This window comes from Silene latifolia, chromosome 9, assembly GCF_048544455.1.
Source record: "Silene latifolia isolate original U9 population chromosome 9, ASM4854445v1, whole genome shotgun sequence".
In the NCBI taxonomy this organism is placed as follows: Eukaryota; Viridiplantae; Streptophyta; class Magnoliopsida; order Caryophyllales; family Caryophyllaceae; genus Silene; species Silene latifolia.
Window position 1 is genome coordinate 96,541,625 of NC_133534.1, and position 15,056 is coordinate 96,556,680.

A 15,056-nucleotide genomic window follows, 5' to 3' on the forward strand; every position below is an offset into this window, starting at 1 on the left:
TGAATTGCTTCCCTTGTAGATAATTTCCGCCACATAGATGAGGAAAGTGGCTATTCTTTTGTAGATGCATCCATTACTTGATTTTGTGTGCTTTAATGATTGGATGTGTCGCCATTTTGGCAAGACCCACCTTGCCTTGCAAGAAGGCATCCTACCTCATGGTTGTCTTGTTATGAGTTGAAGGGGCGGAGTGAGACCCGCTAATTGTCTCACATCGGTTATATTAGTAGGATAGTTTAAATAAAGGTCTAGTTTTAGTCACCTCTTTACTCGGGACGAGTAAAGGTTCGGTTTGGGGATATTTGATGTGAACATTATTTGCGCACATTTAGTCCCCTAATTGAGCCTATTTTGCATGCTATTATAACATTCTATGGCCGTTTTATCCGTCAAAACCTTCCTATTTGCTTTTCTAGCGCATTTCATATGTTTTGTAGAAAAGGAGATAATAAGGCGGAAATTCCCGTCTTTCGTCCATATTTGGAAGCTTATTGATGATATTAGATGGACTAGTATGAATAGGAGGCAAGAATGATAAACAAAGATGTAGGATTAAAGTGTATATAGAAGGATCAAAGGGTTAAAAGTAAGAATGACGAGAGGGAAGGCATATAAGAAGAAAACGCTCGAAAACCGAACCAAGGGTTGCTCCTTTGGCTCTGAAAGTATGATAGATGGAACGGCGTCGAAAAAAAAAGTGATCTAGGCTTTTGAATCACTCCAATAGGAGTCCGGATGAGAAAATGACGTCCGTTTTACAATCCGAGCTCAAACAAAAAAGCTGTTCGCCAAGACGCCCGTCTTCCCCACAAGACGCCCGTCTTCTGGCTGGGAAAAACAAGAAAATTCACTGGAAGAGAATCCGCCCGTCTTCTCAGGAATCCGACCGTCTCTCAGAAGACGCCCGTCTTCCCCCAAAGACGCCCGGGCAGAATCTCTACAATCCGCCCATCTTCCCCCAAAGACGCCCGGGCAGAATCTCCAGAATCCGCCCGTCTTCTCTCAAAGACGCCCGGGCCCAGACCACCGAATCCGCCCGTCCCGCGCCTAAGACGCACGGATTCCAGTCCAGCACAAATCCGTTTCTTCAAGCTTCAAAGAAAGAAGCCCTTCCTTCGAAAAATACCGGCGTCTCCCTGCTCAAATCTAAAAAGTGTAATTACTAATTTAGCCTTAGTTAACCTAGTGAATCCCTACTATATATACCCCACTTGTAAATAATCAAGGGGGGTATCCTTTTTATCAAGTTTTTAGATTAAAATCAAGATCTTTTTAGCTAGAAAAATCCTTCCTTATATTAGATTAGGAGTAGATTAGAATAGATTACTCTTTAATCTTTCCACAAATCTCACATTCACTACAAAAAAACAGGTCATTTGGGACGGACAACCTCGTCGCAAAAATCGCCAAATCCGTCGCTAATACCTCACTTGCGACGGAAAAAATCCGTCATTTAATTTTGTCGCAAAAATACACGGACGTCGTAAAATCAGTCGCAAATAATGTAGCGACGGAATCTAGCGACGTTTTTCCCGTCCCAAATTAATGGCAGGTCAACGTTCCAGAATTGACTTTTTTCTGTTTTGGGACGGAAATTCCGTAGCAAAAGCCCAAAATCCGTAGCAAATAAATTGTTATCCGTCGCAAAAAAATAAAAAACTGTCGCAGGAAAATTAATGAATCCGTCGCAATGTGCAAATTTATCTGTTGCTAACTAGCCAAATTCCAACACCTACTGCCTCATTTTTTCCTCCCCTTAAACCATCCAAATTTATCTATACACCTTCAAAGACTACCAACACCCACAATTTATATAATACACATCTGCAAAGCGGTTATCCATTCGCACGAAGGAAGTAATGTCAACTTTCCACTGAATGGAAATTTAATTGTCATACATATTAAAGCAATCCGAAAGTCATTGACTTAGTACTACTTACATACTTAATGCTAACGTCAAACTACATACTAATGACGTGCAACTAGTGCCAAGGGGACCAAAATATCTAGTGTTATACCAATTACCAAGCTACTAATTAACAACATTGGTTGACGACCAAGGAGTGAAAGGAGTAGGAGTAGTGTTGTCGCCGTGACCATTACCATCTAAGTCATCCTCCCTTCTTTGACTTGAGTTGCCGGGGTTGCAATTTTGGGTAACGTTACACCCAAAATGCTGAGTCAGAAACTCCTCAATGTTGTCCAATCGCTCGGTAGTATCATCAAGTTTGGCCGAGAGTCGCTTGTTCTCACTTGCCATTCTGCTATAAAGACCGGGGGAGTAATGATTACCAGCGGGAGTAGTGGTAGAAGGTGTAGGCCGCTCAAAGTAGTCTTCTGCTGCTGAACCTAGGCCATAAAATCCTCCCTTCTTGTTGTACCCTTTATGGACTTCATAGTAAATCGCATTCTCATCGATGTCCGTCACCACTTCACTTTTCAGCTCGGCCTTCTTATTGGTAATATCAGTCTACATCAAATACATTGTAAAACATTAGATTCTTGACGATATTTAATTTATAATTTATAAGTTAAAAAAACATAAGAAAAAAAAAGGAAACGGCAACTTACGAATAATGTCCCTGCCTTTGGTGTTAGCCAAACACCTTGCTTGTTCTGCTTTGTTCTTTTCAGCATCTCTAACGCGGTGGGTAAGTTCATATCCGGTCCCGCCTAAACACAAATAAAAAATTATTAAAATCAAATTACGAAAAACTAGTTAACTAAAATATTGAATGTCTCTTATACCCTTGTTTAATGTTTAATCCACCTTCTTCCTCAATCACCATAACTGATTTTTTTCTTTTCACCACAGGACAAACCACACAATCTCCATCCAAAAACTATTTTTCTTTTCAGCACAGAACAAACCACACAATACCAACATTAATATGCTTGCCCTTTGCACCAGCAACACCACTACTTTAAATAGCACAGGGGTACCTTGTAGATTTTTTTAAAAAAATGAAGGGTACTATGTAAAAACTGAAATTTAAATTGAAGTTACCATTTTCTCCATTAATTGGACGGCATTCATTCGACCCATAGCATGAGTAGGAGGTGCCTTTCCCTTCTCATCACCACCAGACTTCCTATTTCTTTGAACATTTGCTTGATTTCTCTTGAAATGATTGTGACAAAGTCTTATCCAACACCTCTTTGTGGAGTTCATTTGTCATCCATCCCCCGGCACATTCTCGATCGACGAGCTCGTACACCATTTGTCTAAGCCTCGTCTTCATTGCGGCTTCCCAAGCCGCTCTCACTTGACGCACATCGGGCGGCTGAAAGGTCACCGTCAACTAACCAAAATAAAAGTAAAGTTACAACATATACATGCTAAGAAAAATAAATAACTAATCTAAAATGAGATAAATGTAAAAATAATTACCAAAAAATACTCCCACCAATGTTTCTTTATGGTCTTTGATGCCTCTGACCAATTCGGAGCGTGTTCCTTATAATTGCTTTGAATAGTGTCCGAGATTATATTCACCACTGCTTTGTCACTGAACCTGAAACAAAGAGAGGACTTGCATCGGAAACGGAATTTGCACTATGTGATTTGGATGTGGCTAGTTCTGACCTTACACACGAGAATCTGAAATTGCCAGGGAATAACAAAAAAACAAGTACACTTACACAGGAGCAGCATACCTAGAGTACATATTACCCATATAGAAAACAAATGCCTGTACGCTACTGTTATATAAGACGGTCTAATATACTAAGAACAAATGAAAGTCATCTATATGCTTACCAAACACCATGTTCCAATTCTGGATCGAGACGAACAAGAGTGGAGGGATTCCTGTTTGGAGTGGGTGTCACTATCTCGTTCTCATTGTCCACCTGCTCTTGAGTATTACTTGAATTACCTCTACGCATTCGAGGGCCACGCGCCATAGCTGATTAAATACACACTGAAAAAGACATGTAAGAGGCCATAAAACTGAAATCATCAAATGCGTAACAGTAGAAGAAAGGCCAACTGGGCAGGTCTCTGCTACTACGCAATTTCAACCCAGAAAATACAAACAAAACCCAGAAATGATATTAGAAACACCAGCATTAAAATGACATTGTATATTATACATGGTTAACTACTAATACGGGAAGCAAATAACATATTTTGAAATAACAAAGACACATAATTAATAATCATTATTATCAGGAAAAAGGTCATCTAAGAAGCCTTCTTCTTCATCATCATCATCATAATCATCATCATTTTCCTCATTATCATGAGTATCCTTATCATCTACAGCTTCATTCTCCTCCCCATCGTCATTTTCAGCCTCCTCCCCATCATCATTTTCAGACTCCTCCACCTCTTCAACCACTTCTTCCCCCGATTCATTTTCTTCAATAACCAACTCCTCCACCTCTTCAAGCTCTTCTTCCCCCATTTCATTTTCTTCAATAACTGACAAGATCATCTCAGAAGTGGCTATATCCTGAAAAATACCTTCATCAACGGGAGCATTAATGTGCGATCTAGCCTGAGTTTTGAAAACAGCCGACCATTGATCTTTATCTCTCTTTGTGTTAGGATAGGGAGCAAAACAAACTTGCTCGACTTGATGTGCTAACACAAATGGATCGTATGTTGGATACTTCTTACTCCGATTAACATCCACAAGTTTATATTCCTTATGGACGTTCATACCTCTTTCTGAGTTATCAATCCAATCACACTTAAACAAGATACATCTGTAACTACCTTCCTTCCCTGTATAGCACAACTCAATCACCTCATTTAAGGTTCCATAGTAGTCGAGTCCTTCGGTAGAGTTCACACAAACACCATTATTAATTGAAGATTTCTGTACATCTTTTCCGTCTTTGAAAACGCGAAAATTGAACCAATTGATGGAATAGCGTTTCCAAGTTCTAACCTTTCTTGAAGGGCCCATTGCTAAAGCTACAAGCAGGTCGCTCTTTAAATCGCTTACCTATTATTACATAATACGATTTATTACAGAATGTATTCCCAAAAAATAGGTGGTTCTTATTTGATTAATTACTAGGATAAACATGTACTTACTTGAGCTCTTAGCCAATCAGGAAATGAAAGTGTTTGATCAGAATTCCCATTAAACCTCTAATGTTTATTAAACAAAACGTATTAAAGTGATAAATCATCTTAATTACTAAATATAACTAAGAATAGTTATTCAGGCTAGTTTTTAACACTTACTCCTCATAGGGTCTTAAACTTTCACAGTTAGAAAGAACGTAAAGGTGTGCCTATTTATATTCTTTATCCTCTAAAAATCTAATGGAACAAGCACCAGAAGTTCTTCCCAAATGATCTTGGAATGCTTCAGGCAACTTTGAATTAGATTGGTCATCATTCATAACAAAGTCGAGGGCTTTTGCTTTTGTCTCTATATGTTCTTCAAAGTAAAGAGAACAAAAGTTTGATATCTCTTCAAGCAAGTATGCATTACATATAGAACCTTCAACTCGAGCTTTGTTTCCAATTTTATTTTTCAAATGATTCAAGAACCTGTAGGTGATTTGTTAGTAGTTTTTTTAATGCTATATAATTAATAAATGATGAAATAATGATGATTACAAGTTAACGATTACCTCTCAAATGGATACATCCATCTGTATTGCACAGGACCACCTACTCTCACTTCGTAAGGCAAGTGGATTGGTAAATGTTCCATAGAGTTAAAAAATGAAGGTGGAAAAATTTTCTCCAATTTGCAAATGATAACAAAGAATGTTATTCTCCAAACTGGCGAGTTTTTTAGTTTTTAGGGTAGATGCACATAGATCTCGAAAAATCGGCTAATCTCGATTATCGCATTCCACTCATTCTTTGGGAGGAGATGTCTTAGAGCAATTGGCGAAGCGTTCCATGAAGACATGACAATCATGACTCTTCAAGCCGCTTAACTTTAATTCCTTTTTATCAACACACACTGCTCAAATCGAAGCATATCGTCCTGGAAACTTCAGCTTACATACCCAATCACACAATGCTTTCTTTTCTTCCTTCTTTAAAACAAATGAATCTGCTTTTCGTTGCGTTTTACAAACTTTATTCAAATCTTTTACTGAATTGGAATTAAAACATGTTTTGAATTTCACATCCATCAGTGCGTTAATAAGTTGTTCAAAAAAAATCTTCTCAATATGCATGACGTCAAGGTTGTGCCTTATTAACATCGTTTTCCAATATGGAAGCTCCCAGAAAATGCTTTGTTTCCACCAACCGATCCTTTTTTGTTTTAACCTTTTTAACTCTCCATCGCTTGCATCGACAATCTTTGGCAAGTCCTTCACACATTCCCACACTTCATATCCATTCAGTCTCGTTGAAGCTACATCATTCTCTACGGGCCTATCCTTTCGAAAATGAATCTTATTCTTACGAAAAACATGATCAGGAGACAGAAATTGTCTATGACAATCAAACCAACTCCATTTTTTACCATGTTTTAGCCAGAAAGACTTAGTTTCATTTTCCATACAATAAGGACAAGCATGTTCACCGGCAGTGGTCCAACCCGATAACATACCATAAGCAGGGAAATCATTGATAGTCCACAAAAGAGCAGCTCTTAGTATGAAATTTTGTTTCCTTGAATCATCATATGTAAAGAGTCCCGTACTCCACAACTCTTTTAACTCTTTAACTAACGGTTGTAAATATATATCCAGGTTCTGTTTCGGGTTCTTAAGACCAGGAATCATTAAGGATAAGAAAATGAACTGCCTCTTCATACAAAGCCATGGTGGTAAGTTATAGGGAGTGACCATAAAAGGCCAGCATGAATACTTTGTTCCGAATTGCCCGAAAGGTTGAAACCCATCGGTGCAAAGTCCAAGTCGCACATTTCGAGGCTCGCTTGAAAATTGTGGATGTTGTTGATCAAAGTGTTTCCAAGCTTCGCCGTCACTTGGATGGGACATTATTCCACTAACACGAGGGTTTTCATAGTGCCATCTCATTTGAGCAGCGATGTGCTTTGTTGCATAAATTCGTTGCAACCTTGGTCCTAATGGAAAATAAGTTAGCACTTTTTTGGACACTCTTTTGCCATTTTGTGTTGTTTTACATTTGTACCTATCTTCACCACATTTTTTGCACTTATCAAGATCCGCATCATCCTCCCAAAAAAGCATACACCCAAAATAGCAGACATCGATCTTATCACATGGAAGTTGAAGAGCTTTGAGAACTTTTTTCGTTTCGTAGAAGTTTCGAGTCATAACACCTTTCTCCGGAATGATATCTCTAATGTATGACGTGAAACTATCTATACATTTGTGAGCTAAATTCCACTCACACTTTAAATTGATGAGCCTTGCAGCCGATTGTAACAGAGTGAATTTAGTCCCTTCGTACACAGGTTGTTCGGCGTACTTAAGCATTTCAAAAAACGCACGCACTAAAGGGTTTGGGGATTCGTCTACCACCTCAGCATTGAGAGATTCCTCCCTAATTTGATCAATGTTATCCCGAAGTGCATCCTCCACCATATCCCGATATGGGTTGTCCGAGACAATTCTTTCCTCCACAATTCTTTCCTCCACTGGGAAATTTTCCCCATGACACACCCAATCATAATACCCATCACAAAACCCCTTTAGACCCAGATGTTTTTGTACTTCTTGCGCAACTAAATAGACTTTATTCTGACACTTTGCACATGGACACCTAATTTGTTTACTTGACTTATATTCAGGTTGTTGCTTAGCATAAGTCATAAACTCTTGCACACCTTTCACAAACTCCAGTCTTAATTTTTTAGTATCACTATCCAACCTCTCATACATCCATTCTCGATCTAATCTTTTCATTTCAAATCTACACACATGTATATGAATGACATTCAAAGTTCAAACATAATAAAAAAAATAACCACAACATTAAAATAAAATAAAAAAAACACACAGGCAGACAGGTAAAGCATAGACTTGGAGATGGCTTTAACAAAGTCGTCAAACAATTGGTAATTGAAAGCTTGATATTGAATATGCAGGATATTGAAAACTCATGAAATGTATGTTACAGAAACTACTTGTATGATATAAGACCATAGAACAAAAGTTAATAATAGTATACGTATTCTTTCATTGCTGCTTGTATTCTTTTAACAGCTAGTCTTGCTTGTGACGGGCTAATCCCGTCACAAGCTTGTGACCTCTCACAAAAAGAGAGAGGGAACAAGGTAGGGCACCCCCATGAGCTTCCCACTCACCTCTCAATGGGCATTTTGTGAGAGGAAACGGTATCCGTCACAAGCTTGTGACGGATATCTCCCATCTTCAATGAAATTTTGTGTTGTTTTAATTACATCTACTATAAATTTTTATAATCAGTTTCTCTACTATAACTCTTGAACATTTCTATAATCAGTTTCTCTACTATAACTCTTGAACATTTCTATAATCAGTTTCAAGAAACCCAAGTGAAACCCATCAAATTTATCACAATTTTTTCAATAAACCCATCATAAGTTAATATCTTTAAACAAGATCAAAGAATAACAAGCTAATAACTAAAAATCTCACTTAATACTAAATGAATTTGTATCTTAGAAACAGATTATAGAATGAAATTGTAACCAAAACATGTCTAACAAAATTAAAGGGCATAAAACATAAAGAGAGGAAACGAGAAGCTGCTAACCTGAGAGAGGGAGCGAGGATGGAGTACTGTGCAGCTGCTGCTGACCGGAGCGAGGTAGGAACGGCGCGGGGTTCGGCGTGGGTGACGGTAGAGAAGCGAGTGGTGGTGTGTTGAAGGGATCCTAATTCTATTTTGTGGGGAGCTGGGTTTATAAATCCCTAATTTGAGTTTATGAAAAGGGATCCCAATTCTATTTTTTTTGTTTTATAATTACCCACTGCGACGGAAAGTAGTCTCAAATATCCGTCCCAAACGTTTATTTGCTACGGCTCTTGATTTGCTGCGACGGAAAATCCGTCTCAATAAAACCCGCCATAAGATTTCGTTTACGCGCCCTTGATTATTTTACACTGCGACGAAAACTTTGTCGCAAACAAAAATTTATCCGTCGCAGACCATATTTTCCGTAGCAAATTAATTTTAGGCCGTCGCATATATATTTTGCTATAACTTTTTCAACTGTCGCAGAGATCCCGTCGCTATGAATGCTTTTTTTTGTAGTGATTAATATCTCCTTAATTATCGTTCAAGTTTATTATTTCAAGTTCATCACTTTTGGATAATTGAAGATTATTGGGTTATTATTGGAGGATTGACAATCCTTTATCAATCAATCAAGTTTCTTCTATTATTCTTTGCTTTATTATTTGGATCACCTCAAGTTAGGTATAATTCCTTTACCCTTTAATCTTAATTGTTCATTTCTTCATTCTATTATCATGTTTATAATTGTTATGATGTTTGACACCATTAATGACATGTTTCCCATGATAATTAGTGAGTAGTCTTTTAGCTAGGATTAGTGGGTAATTAGGGGAAACCAACATGGGATTGATTAATGCTTAATCGAATATGTTCACATGATTAAATTGCTTGCTTGTTGTGATGTCAACTTTATGCACATGTTGTGTTTGATGAAATGCTAAGCCTATGAATCCTTGCATTTACAACCATCTCTTATCTACTCAACTTGACTTGTAAGATATAAACCAACTCGAGTCTTGTTAGACCATGCATAGAAGTTGAATAGGAGGAAAGTAAGTCGACTTGTAGGTGTTGTACAATCTAATCGATTCGGCTCCGGGACCCAAACCTTCCTGTGAACCGTAAGACATAAACCAACTCGGTTCCTCCACAACATTAATTGCTTGCAACTTTGTAAACATGTTTGTATGATCAGCACCATGAATCCCCTATGACCCCATGATATCCTAGCACTTTTAATCATTTGTTTACATCTTTCCTTTTATTGCTTATTTTACTTTATTGCTTTTATTAGTCTAAAGACACAACTACAAACCCAAACAAATTGTGACACTAGCTTAAATTGAGATAGATAGACTTAGAACCCAAAGCACACCGTCCCATGGATCGACCTCAACTTACCGCTAACTAGTTGTATGTTGAGAATTATAAATGTGTTTGATTGGATGTGACCCGACGACATCAACCATCACTCATCAAAGAAGCTAATTCCTTTATCTTGCCTAGCAAGATTTGCCGTATCTCCATCCGTAGACCAAACTACCTATTGCCCGTCTCCAAGGAAGCCGAAGTGATAATTAAGCAACATAGGGAACCAATTGCAAAGCCCTCCTCCACCACCATTGTGACTCCACCATATCCCTTTGCCTACCAAGAATTCAAACCGAGTGGCTCTAATGTCATGGTAGGCAATGACTATTTGACCCAACTAATGCAACAAATGCATAAAGAAGCTCATGAATACCGGGTGAATGCCTACCATGCCCAATATCCACCCCTACTACATCTAGCTAGGCAAGGACTTCTTGATCCTTCATGTCCTTTGCCTAGTTGGGCGGATAGGGAGGTATTCTTCCCTAGTGCTTCTCAAGATGCCGAAATGGATAGTCGGGTGGCTAATGGAAATGAGGTTTTTGTTTTTAAAGACGGGGAAGGTAATGATTCATGCCAAGAATAAGAAGTGCAAGGTTCAAGTTCCAATAATGATGGTGGAAATGGTGAATCCTCTGGGTCAATGGAGGTGGATGATGAAGAAGATAATGAAGAAATTGATGATGCAAGTGACGATGATGATGATGGCAATGATGTCGGTGATGAGGATGTCGCAATAAGCGACAATTGTGGGTTGACAAGGCTATTTGGAAGATACCATACATGCAGGGTTGATTACTTGACTTCAACCAATTCCATTGTGAGTTTCCTACACCTCCTTTAGCTTTGTCTCTTTATCATGTTTTTAATCTTTATCTTGAATATTTATTTTGAGTCCTAGCAACATTTAAAGGACTCCCACCTCGGTTCCATTGAGGTGTCATATTTTGTTCCCAATTAAAAAATCCAAAATAACAATTAGGATTCATGCATTGCATCCATTCCTTGTGCATGAACTTCCCTATTTTTTCACTAGAAATAGTGTCTTACTTGGTTTGGGGAAGTTCACACATAAGAAATGCAAGTTAATTCAAATTAGCTCTCCGAAAAATAGAAAGCATGCATCATATAGAATAGATTAGAATGCATCACTTGTGTATATTTGTCATATAGTTTGCACATTAGTGTAGAAATCATGCATTTTTATTTAGCTTGTATTGCATAATTTCCTATCATTTTGGCCATTGAGGACAATGCCCATACTAGTGTGGGGATGGGAAATTATAATTGAACTTTTAAAATCAAAAATGATAAAAATTGAAAAATTTCGAAAAACACAAAAATATGTTCTTTTATTTAACAAAAACAGAAACCATAAAAATTTGAATTTTTTTAAAAAATCCAAAAACATGTTCATTCCTTTGTAGTGTAGAATTGTATATTGTGTATATACTTGTGTTTGTTTGTCCTCTTATCACATTGGATTGACTACGCCACATCCAAGCCTTGAGGAATATGAAGACCGTATGGTGTGATCTTTCCAAATCTCTTTTTTCCTCTCTATGTTAATGACTATGTGGCTTTATTTTGGTTGATGCGGTACAAACCAATGTGATCTTAAGAGTTGCATGTAGCTTATATGGCATACTAGTTGAGAGAAGCATATGCATTAGGTTTTAATATATGTTAGTTGCATTTTAGAAAAAAATTGTGAAAACATCTATTTAGGAAACTTGACAAGTGTATATAAGGCCCTTGTAAATACTTTTTCTTCTTGAAACTTTGCTCATTAGATTACCTCTAAAAACACCCTAGGATATATCATGCTAGTATCCTTTGACCCATGGACTAAGGTCTAGTCAAGAGTACCTTGTGATGTGATGACTCCTTGGCTACCGTTTATTCCAAGGTGACCCTCGAAACCATGCAACCATCTTCCACTTCTATCATCAGTTTTGTCAACAAAAAGGGAATGGGCACAAAAATCTAAATTTGAGTTCAAGTAGCAAAATGAAAAACAAGAAGTTTGCACAAATTTGCATCAAAGAAAAGAGGAGTACAAAAATAAGAACTCCTATGCTTCAAATAAAAGCACCCTTGTTACAAATTGGGGTGACTTTGAAAATGTTCAAAAAATGCAAAAGTTGAAAATTGTCAAGCATCAAATTACCAAACATCAAAGAAATGGCAAAAGAAATTGTTCTCAAAAATGTCAAATGCCACAAGAAATTGGGGGGAATAACAAAACCAAAAGCAAACTCCTACTATGAAACTCAAAAGCATATTGATCCCTTTTTCCATTAATCCCACTTTTGTGCATGGTAGAGAGGGGACGACCCTTCTTCTTGTTTAGGCAAGAGGGGGAATTCCGCGATCCTACAGTGTTTCTAACATCATATGGAGTCTACTCTTGACAAAAGCATTTAGCAATTGAGGACATAGGTACCCTAGCTTGACACAACTTGGAGGTGATTTGTTGCTATCCTCCTAGGCTTAGTAATTTGAAGAAACCATATCTATAATGGAGTGTGTACCCTTAGATTGCTTCCCCCTTAGATAATTTCCGCCACTTAGATGAGGAAAGTGGCTATTCTTTTATAGATGCATCCATTACCTTCTATTGTGTGCCTAATGATTGGATGTATCGCCATTTTGTCAAGCCCCACCTTGCCTTGAAAGAAGGCACCCTACCTCATGGATGTCTAGTTGTGAGTTGAAAGGGGCGGAATGAGACCCGCTAATTGTCTCATATAGGCTATATTAGGAGGATAGTTTAAATAAAGGTCATAGTTTTAGTCACCTCTTTACTCGGGACCAGCAAAGGTTTGGTTTGGGGATGTTTGATGTGACTCATATTTGAGCATATTTACTCCCCGAATTAACCTCGTTCCCATGCTTTCTAGCATATATTAGGGTCATTTTTTATCTTTTGTTTCCCATTTTGCATATTCTTTGAGGTTTTGTGTCCTTGGTAGGAGATGATTGTTAACCATGCATTTATGGAGCGAAATGGAGCTAAATGGATCGCATCTAATGACCAAGCATCGAAGAGGAGACTGACACAAGAGGCCTAAGCAAATAAATAAAGTGAAATGGGCAATGATGAAAAGATCCTTCTATCCCCAACACAATCCCCGCGGATTATTAAGGAGCCAAACAATAGAAGAACCCTGTGCCACGATCTGAGCGGTTCGAGCTCAAAACGAGCGTACCAGAGCTCGATCCCAGCGTCCCGACTGCCAACCCGAGTGGATCTTCTTACAGGACAAGCCGTGCTTCAGCTGAGGACTAGCGGATCCGGGTGGGAGTTGCATCTTGATCCGCGCAAGTCCCTCGGGAGTTGAAAATCCTCAAGCCTCTCTTAGAGTCCTAATAGTCATTTAAACCATTAGTAACCTTAATCCTTGTACTTAATTTTAGTATAAATATCTCATTGTACTACCTAGATTATCATCAATCCTTAATCAATCCTTAATCAACTCTTAATATCATATTAATTTAGTCTTAATTTAGTTGTAATACACTTCTCAATATTAATTACATCTTTATCTTTCCTTAATTTCTCAATTGTTCTTAGTTTAGTTGCGTAATTAGAAGATTATTGGGGTTTATTGGAGGATTGACAACTTTCCGTCAATCATCAAGATTACTTCTATTATTCTTTTCTTTATTATTTGGATCATCTTCATAGGTATATTCTCTCTTTACCTTTGTTTAATTATTGTTAATCACATCATTTATTCATCATGTTTTGCTTTGTTAGTGTGATTGACAACCTTATTAGCATGCTAAACTTGATCATGAGTGAGTAGTTCTTTAGCTAGGGTTAATGGGGAATTAGGGGAAACAAACATGGGAATTGATCTATGCTTAATCTAATATGTTTTCATAGTTAAATTGCTTGCTTGTTGTGATTTCAACCAATGCACATGTTATGTTTGATGAAATGCGAGCCTATGAATCCTTGTATTTTTTACCCATTTCTTATCTTTTTAATGAGGTTTGTAAGACATATGTATTGTACAGTCTAAACGACTCTGCTCCGGAACCTAAATCTTCCTAGGGATTGTAATATATATACTAACTCGATCCCATCACAACAATAAGTGATTGCTTCTAAATTGAGAACATGTTTGTATGATCTATTTCCATGAATCCCTTATGAACCCATGACACCCTAGTGCTTTTAATCAATTGTTTATAAACCCCTTTATTTGCTTTACTTTGTTTTCATTAATTTACATTCATCTTGTTGATTAGTAATCTCATCTCAATCCAATTTGGGACACTCTAAGACATAGCTACTTGGAATTGAAAATCCTACATCAATACCCGTCTCTTGGGATCCGATCTTTACTTACCTCTTTACTTAGAGTAGTTTGTGAAGTTATAAATATTATTTTTGTTGGTAGCTTTTGACGACGATTTTTAAACCGAGCCACTTACGACTCCGATCGGGGTGGCCTGTCCCTGATTGGGGCGCCCTTGCTCATGGAATTTTACGTTATGCCCCTACTTCACTATAAATAGGGGCCTTAATCCATCATTAGCGGATATGTTTTTACACTCTTTTATACTCTTCATATACTCCAACCAACACAATTCTCTTAGTTTTCATTAGTTTACATTTTGTTAAGGAATCTTTCCTTTGTTATAAACATTTTTCATTAAGCAATTATCCTTTATAATACAAGTTCTCATTCAAGTTATTTGGGTTTCCTATTGTGTTCTTATTGTTCACGTTCCAAGTTCTCTTGTTACGTAATTTTGATTCTTGTTTATTTCGTTAAATCGTTCTTCGTCATTGTTATTTCGTAGTTTACACTATTGTTATTAGCATTAGCATTATTAGTTTGTTATTACATTTTATTATCAAGTTACTATCACCATTAGTTTATTTCATAGCATTTACATTTACATTTCTCATCACTAGCAATTTCATTATTTCATATGTTATCTTTATTTAGTTTACTCGTAATCCTTAACATTTAATTTAGTTATATTTTCATTATAATCATGTTTATTAATTCATACATCATAAGTTTTA

The 15,056-nt window shown here is 37.3% G+C and overlaps 2 protein-coding genes across 2 annotated transcripts; both read right to left on the reverse strand.

Moving 5' to 3' along the window:
* Positions 1-1,857: 1,857 nt before the first annotated feature.
* Positions 1,858-3,172, reverse strand: LOC141601373 (uncharacterized). The gene is made up of 3 exons (XM_074421650.1): positions 3,008-3,172; positions 2,572-2,673; positions 1,858-2,470 (listed from the first exon to the last, which is right to left on the reverse strand). Exons 1-3 carry the CDS (start codon positions 3,170-3,172, stop codon positions 2,033-2,035), a joined length of 705 nt encoding a protein of 234 aa, XP_074277751.1. The 3' UTR covers positions 1,858-2,032.
* Positions 3,173-4,154: 982 nt separating this feature from the next.
* LOC141601375 (uncharacterized) lies at positions 4,155-6,930 on the reverse strand. The gene is made up of 3 exons (XM_074421651.1): positions 5,983-6,930; positions 5,048-5,104; positions 4,155-4,955 (listed from the first exon to the last, which is right to left on the reverse strand). Exons 1-3 carry the CDS (start codon positions 6,928-6,930, stop codon positions 4,155-4,157), a joined length of 1,806 nt encoding a protein of 601 aa, XP_074277752.1.
* Between the last annotated feature and the right edge of the window lie 8,126 nt (positions 6,931-15,056).

Bases quoted from the DNA above. Each gene is read 5' to 3' on its own strand.
- LOC141601373 (XM_074421650.1), bottom strand. From the start codon at position 3,172: ATGAACTCCACAAAGAGGTGTTGGATAAGACTTTGTCACAATCATTTC. The intron at 2,674-3,007 runs GTAACTTCAATT...ATTTGTGTTTAG, and splicing joins TCCAATTAATGGAGAAAATG to GCGGGACCGGATATGAACTT. The intron at 2,471-2,571 runs GTAAGTTGCCGT...TATTTGATGTAG, and splicing joins CAAAGGCAGGGACATTATTC to ACTGATATTACCAATAAGAA.
- LOC141601375 (XM_074421651.1), bottom strand. From the start codon at position 6,930: ATGTCCCATCCAAGTGACGGCGAAGCTTGGAAACACTTTGATCAACAA. The intron at 5,105-5,982 runs GTATGTAAGCTG...AATAAACATTAG, and splicing joins AGAAAGCATTGTGTGATTGG to AGGTTTAATGGGAATTCTGA. The intron at 4,956-5,047 runs GTAAGTACATGT...ATGTAATAATAG, and splicing joins CTGATTGGCTAAGAGCTCAA to GTAAGCGATTTAAAGAGCGA.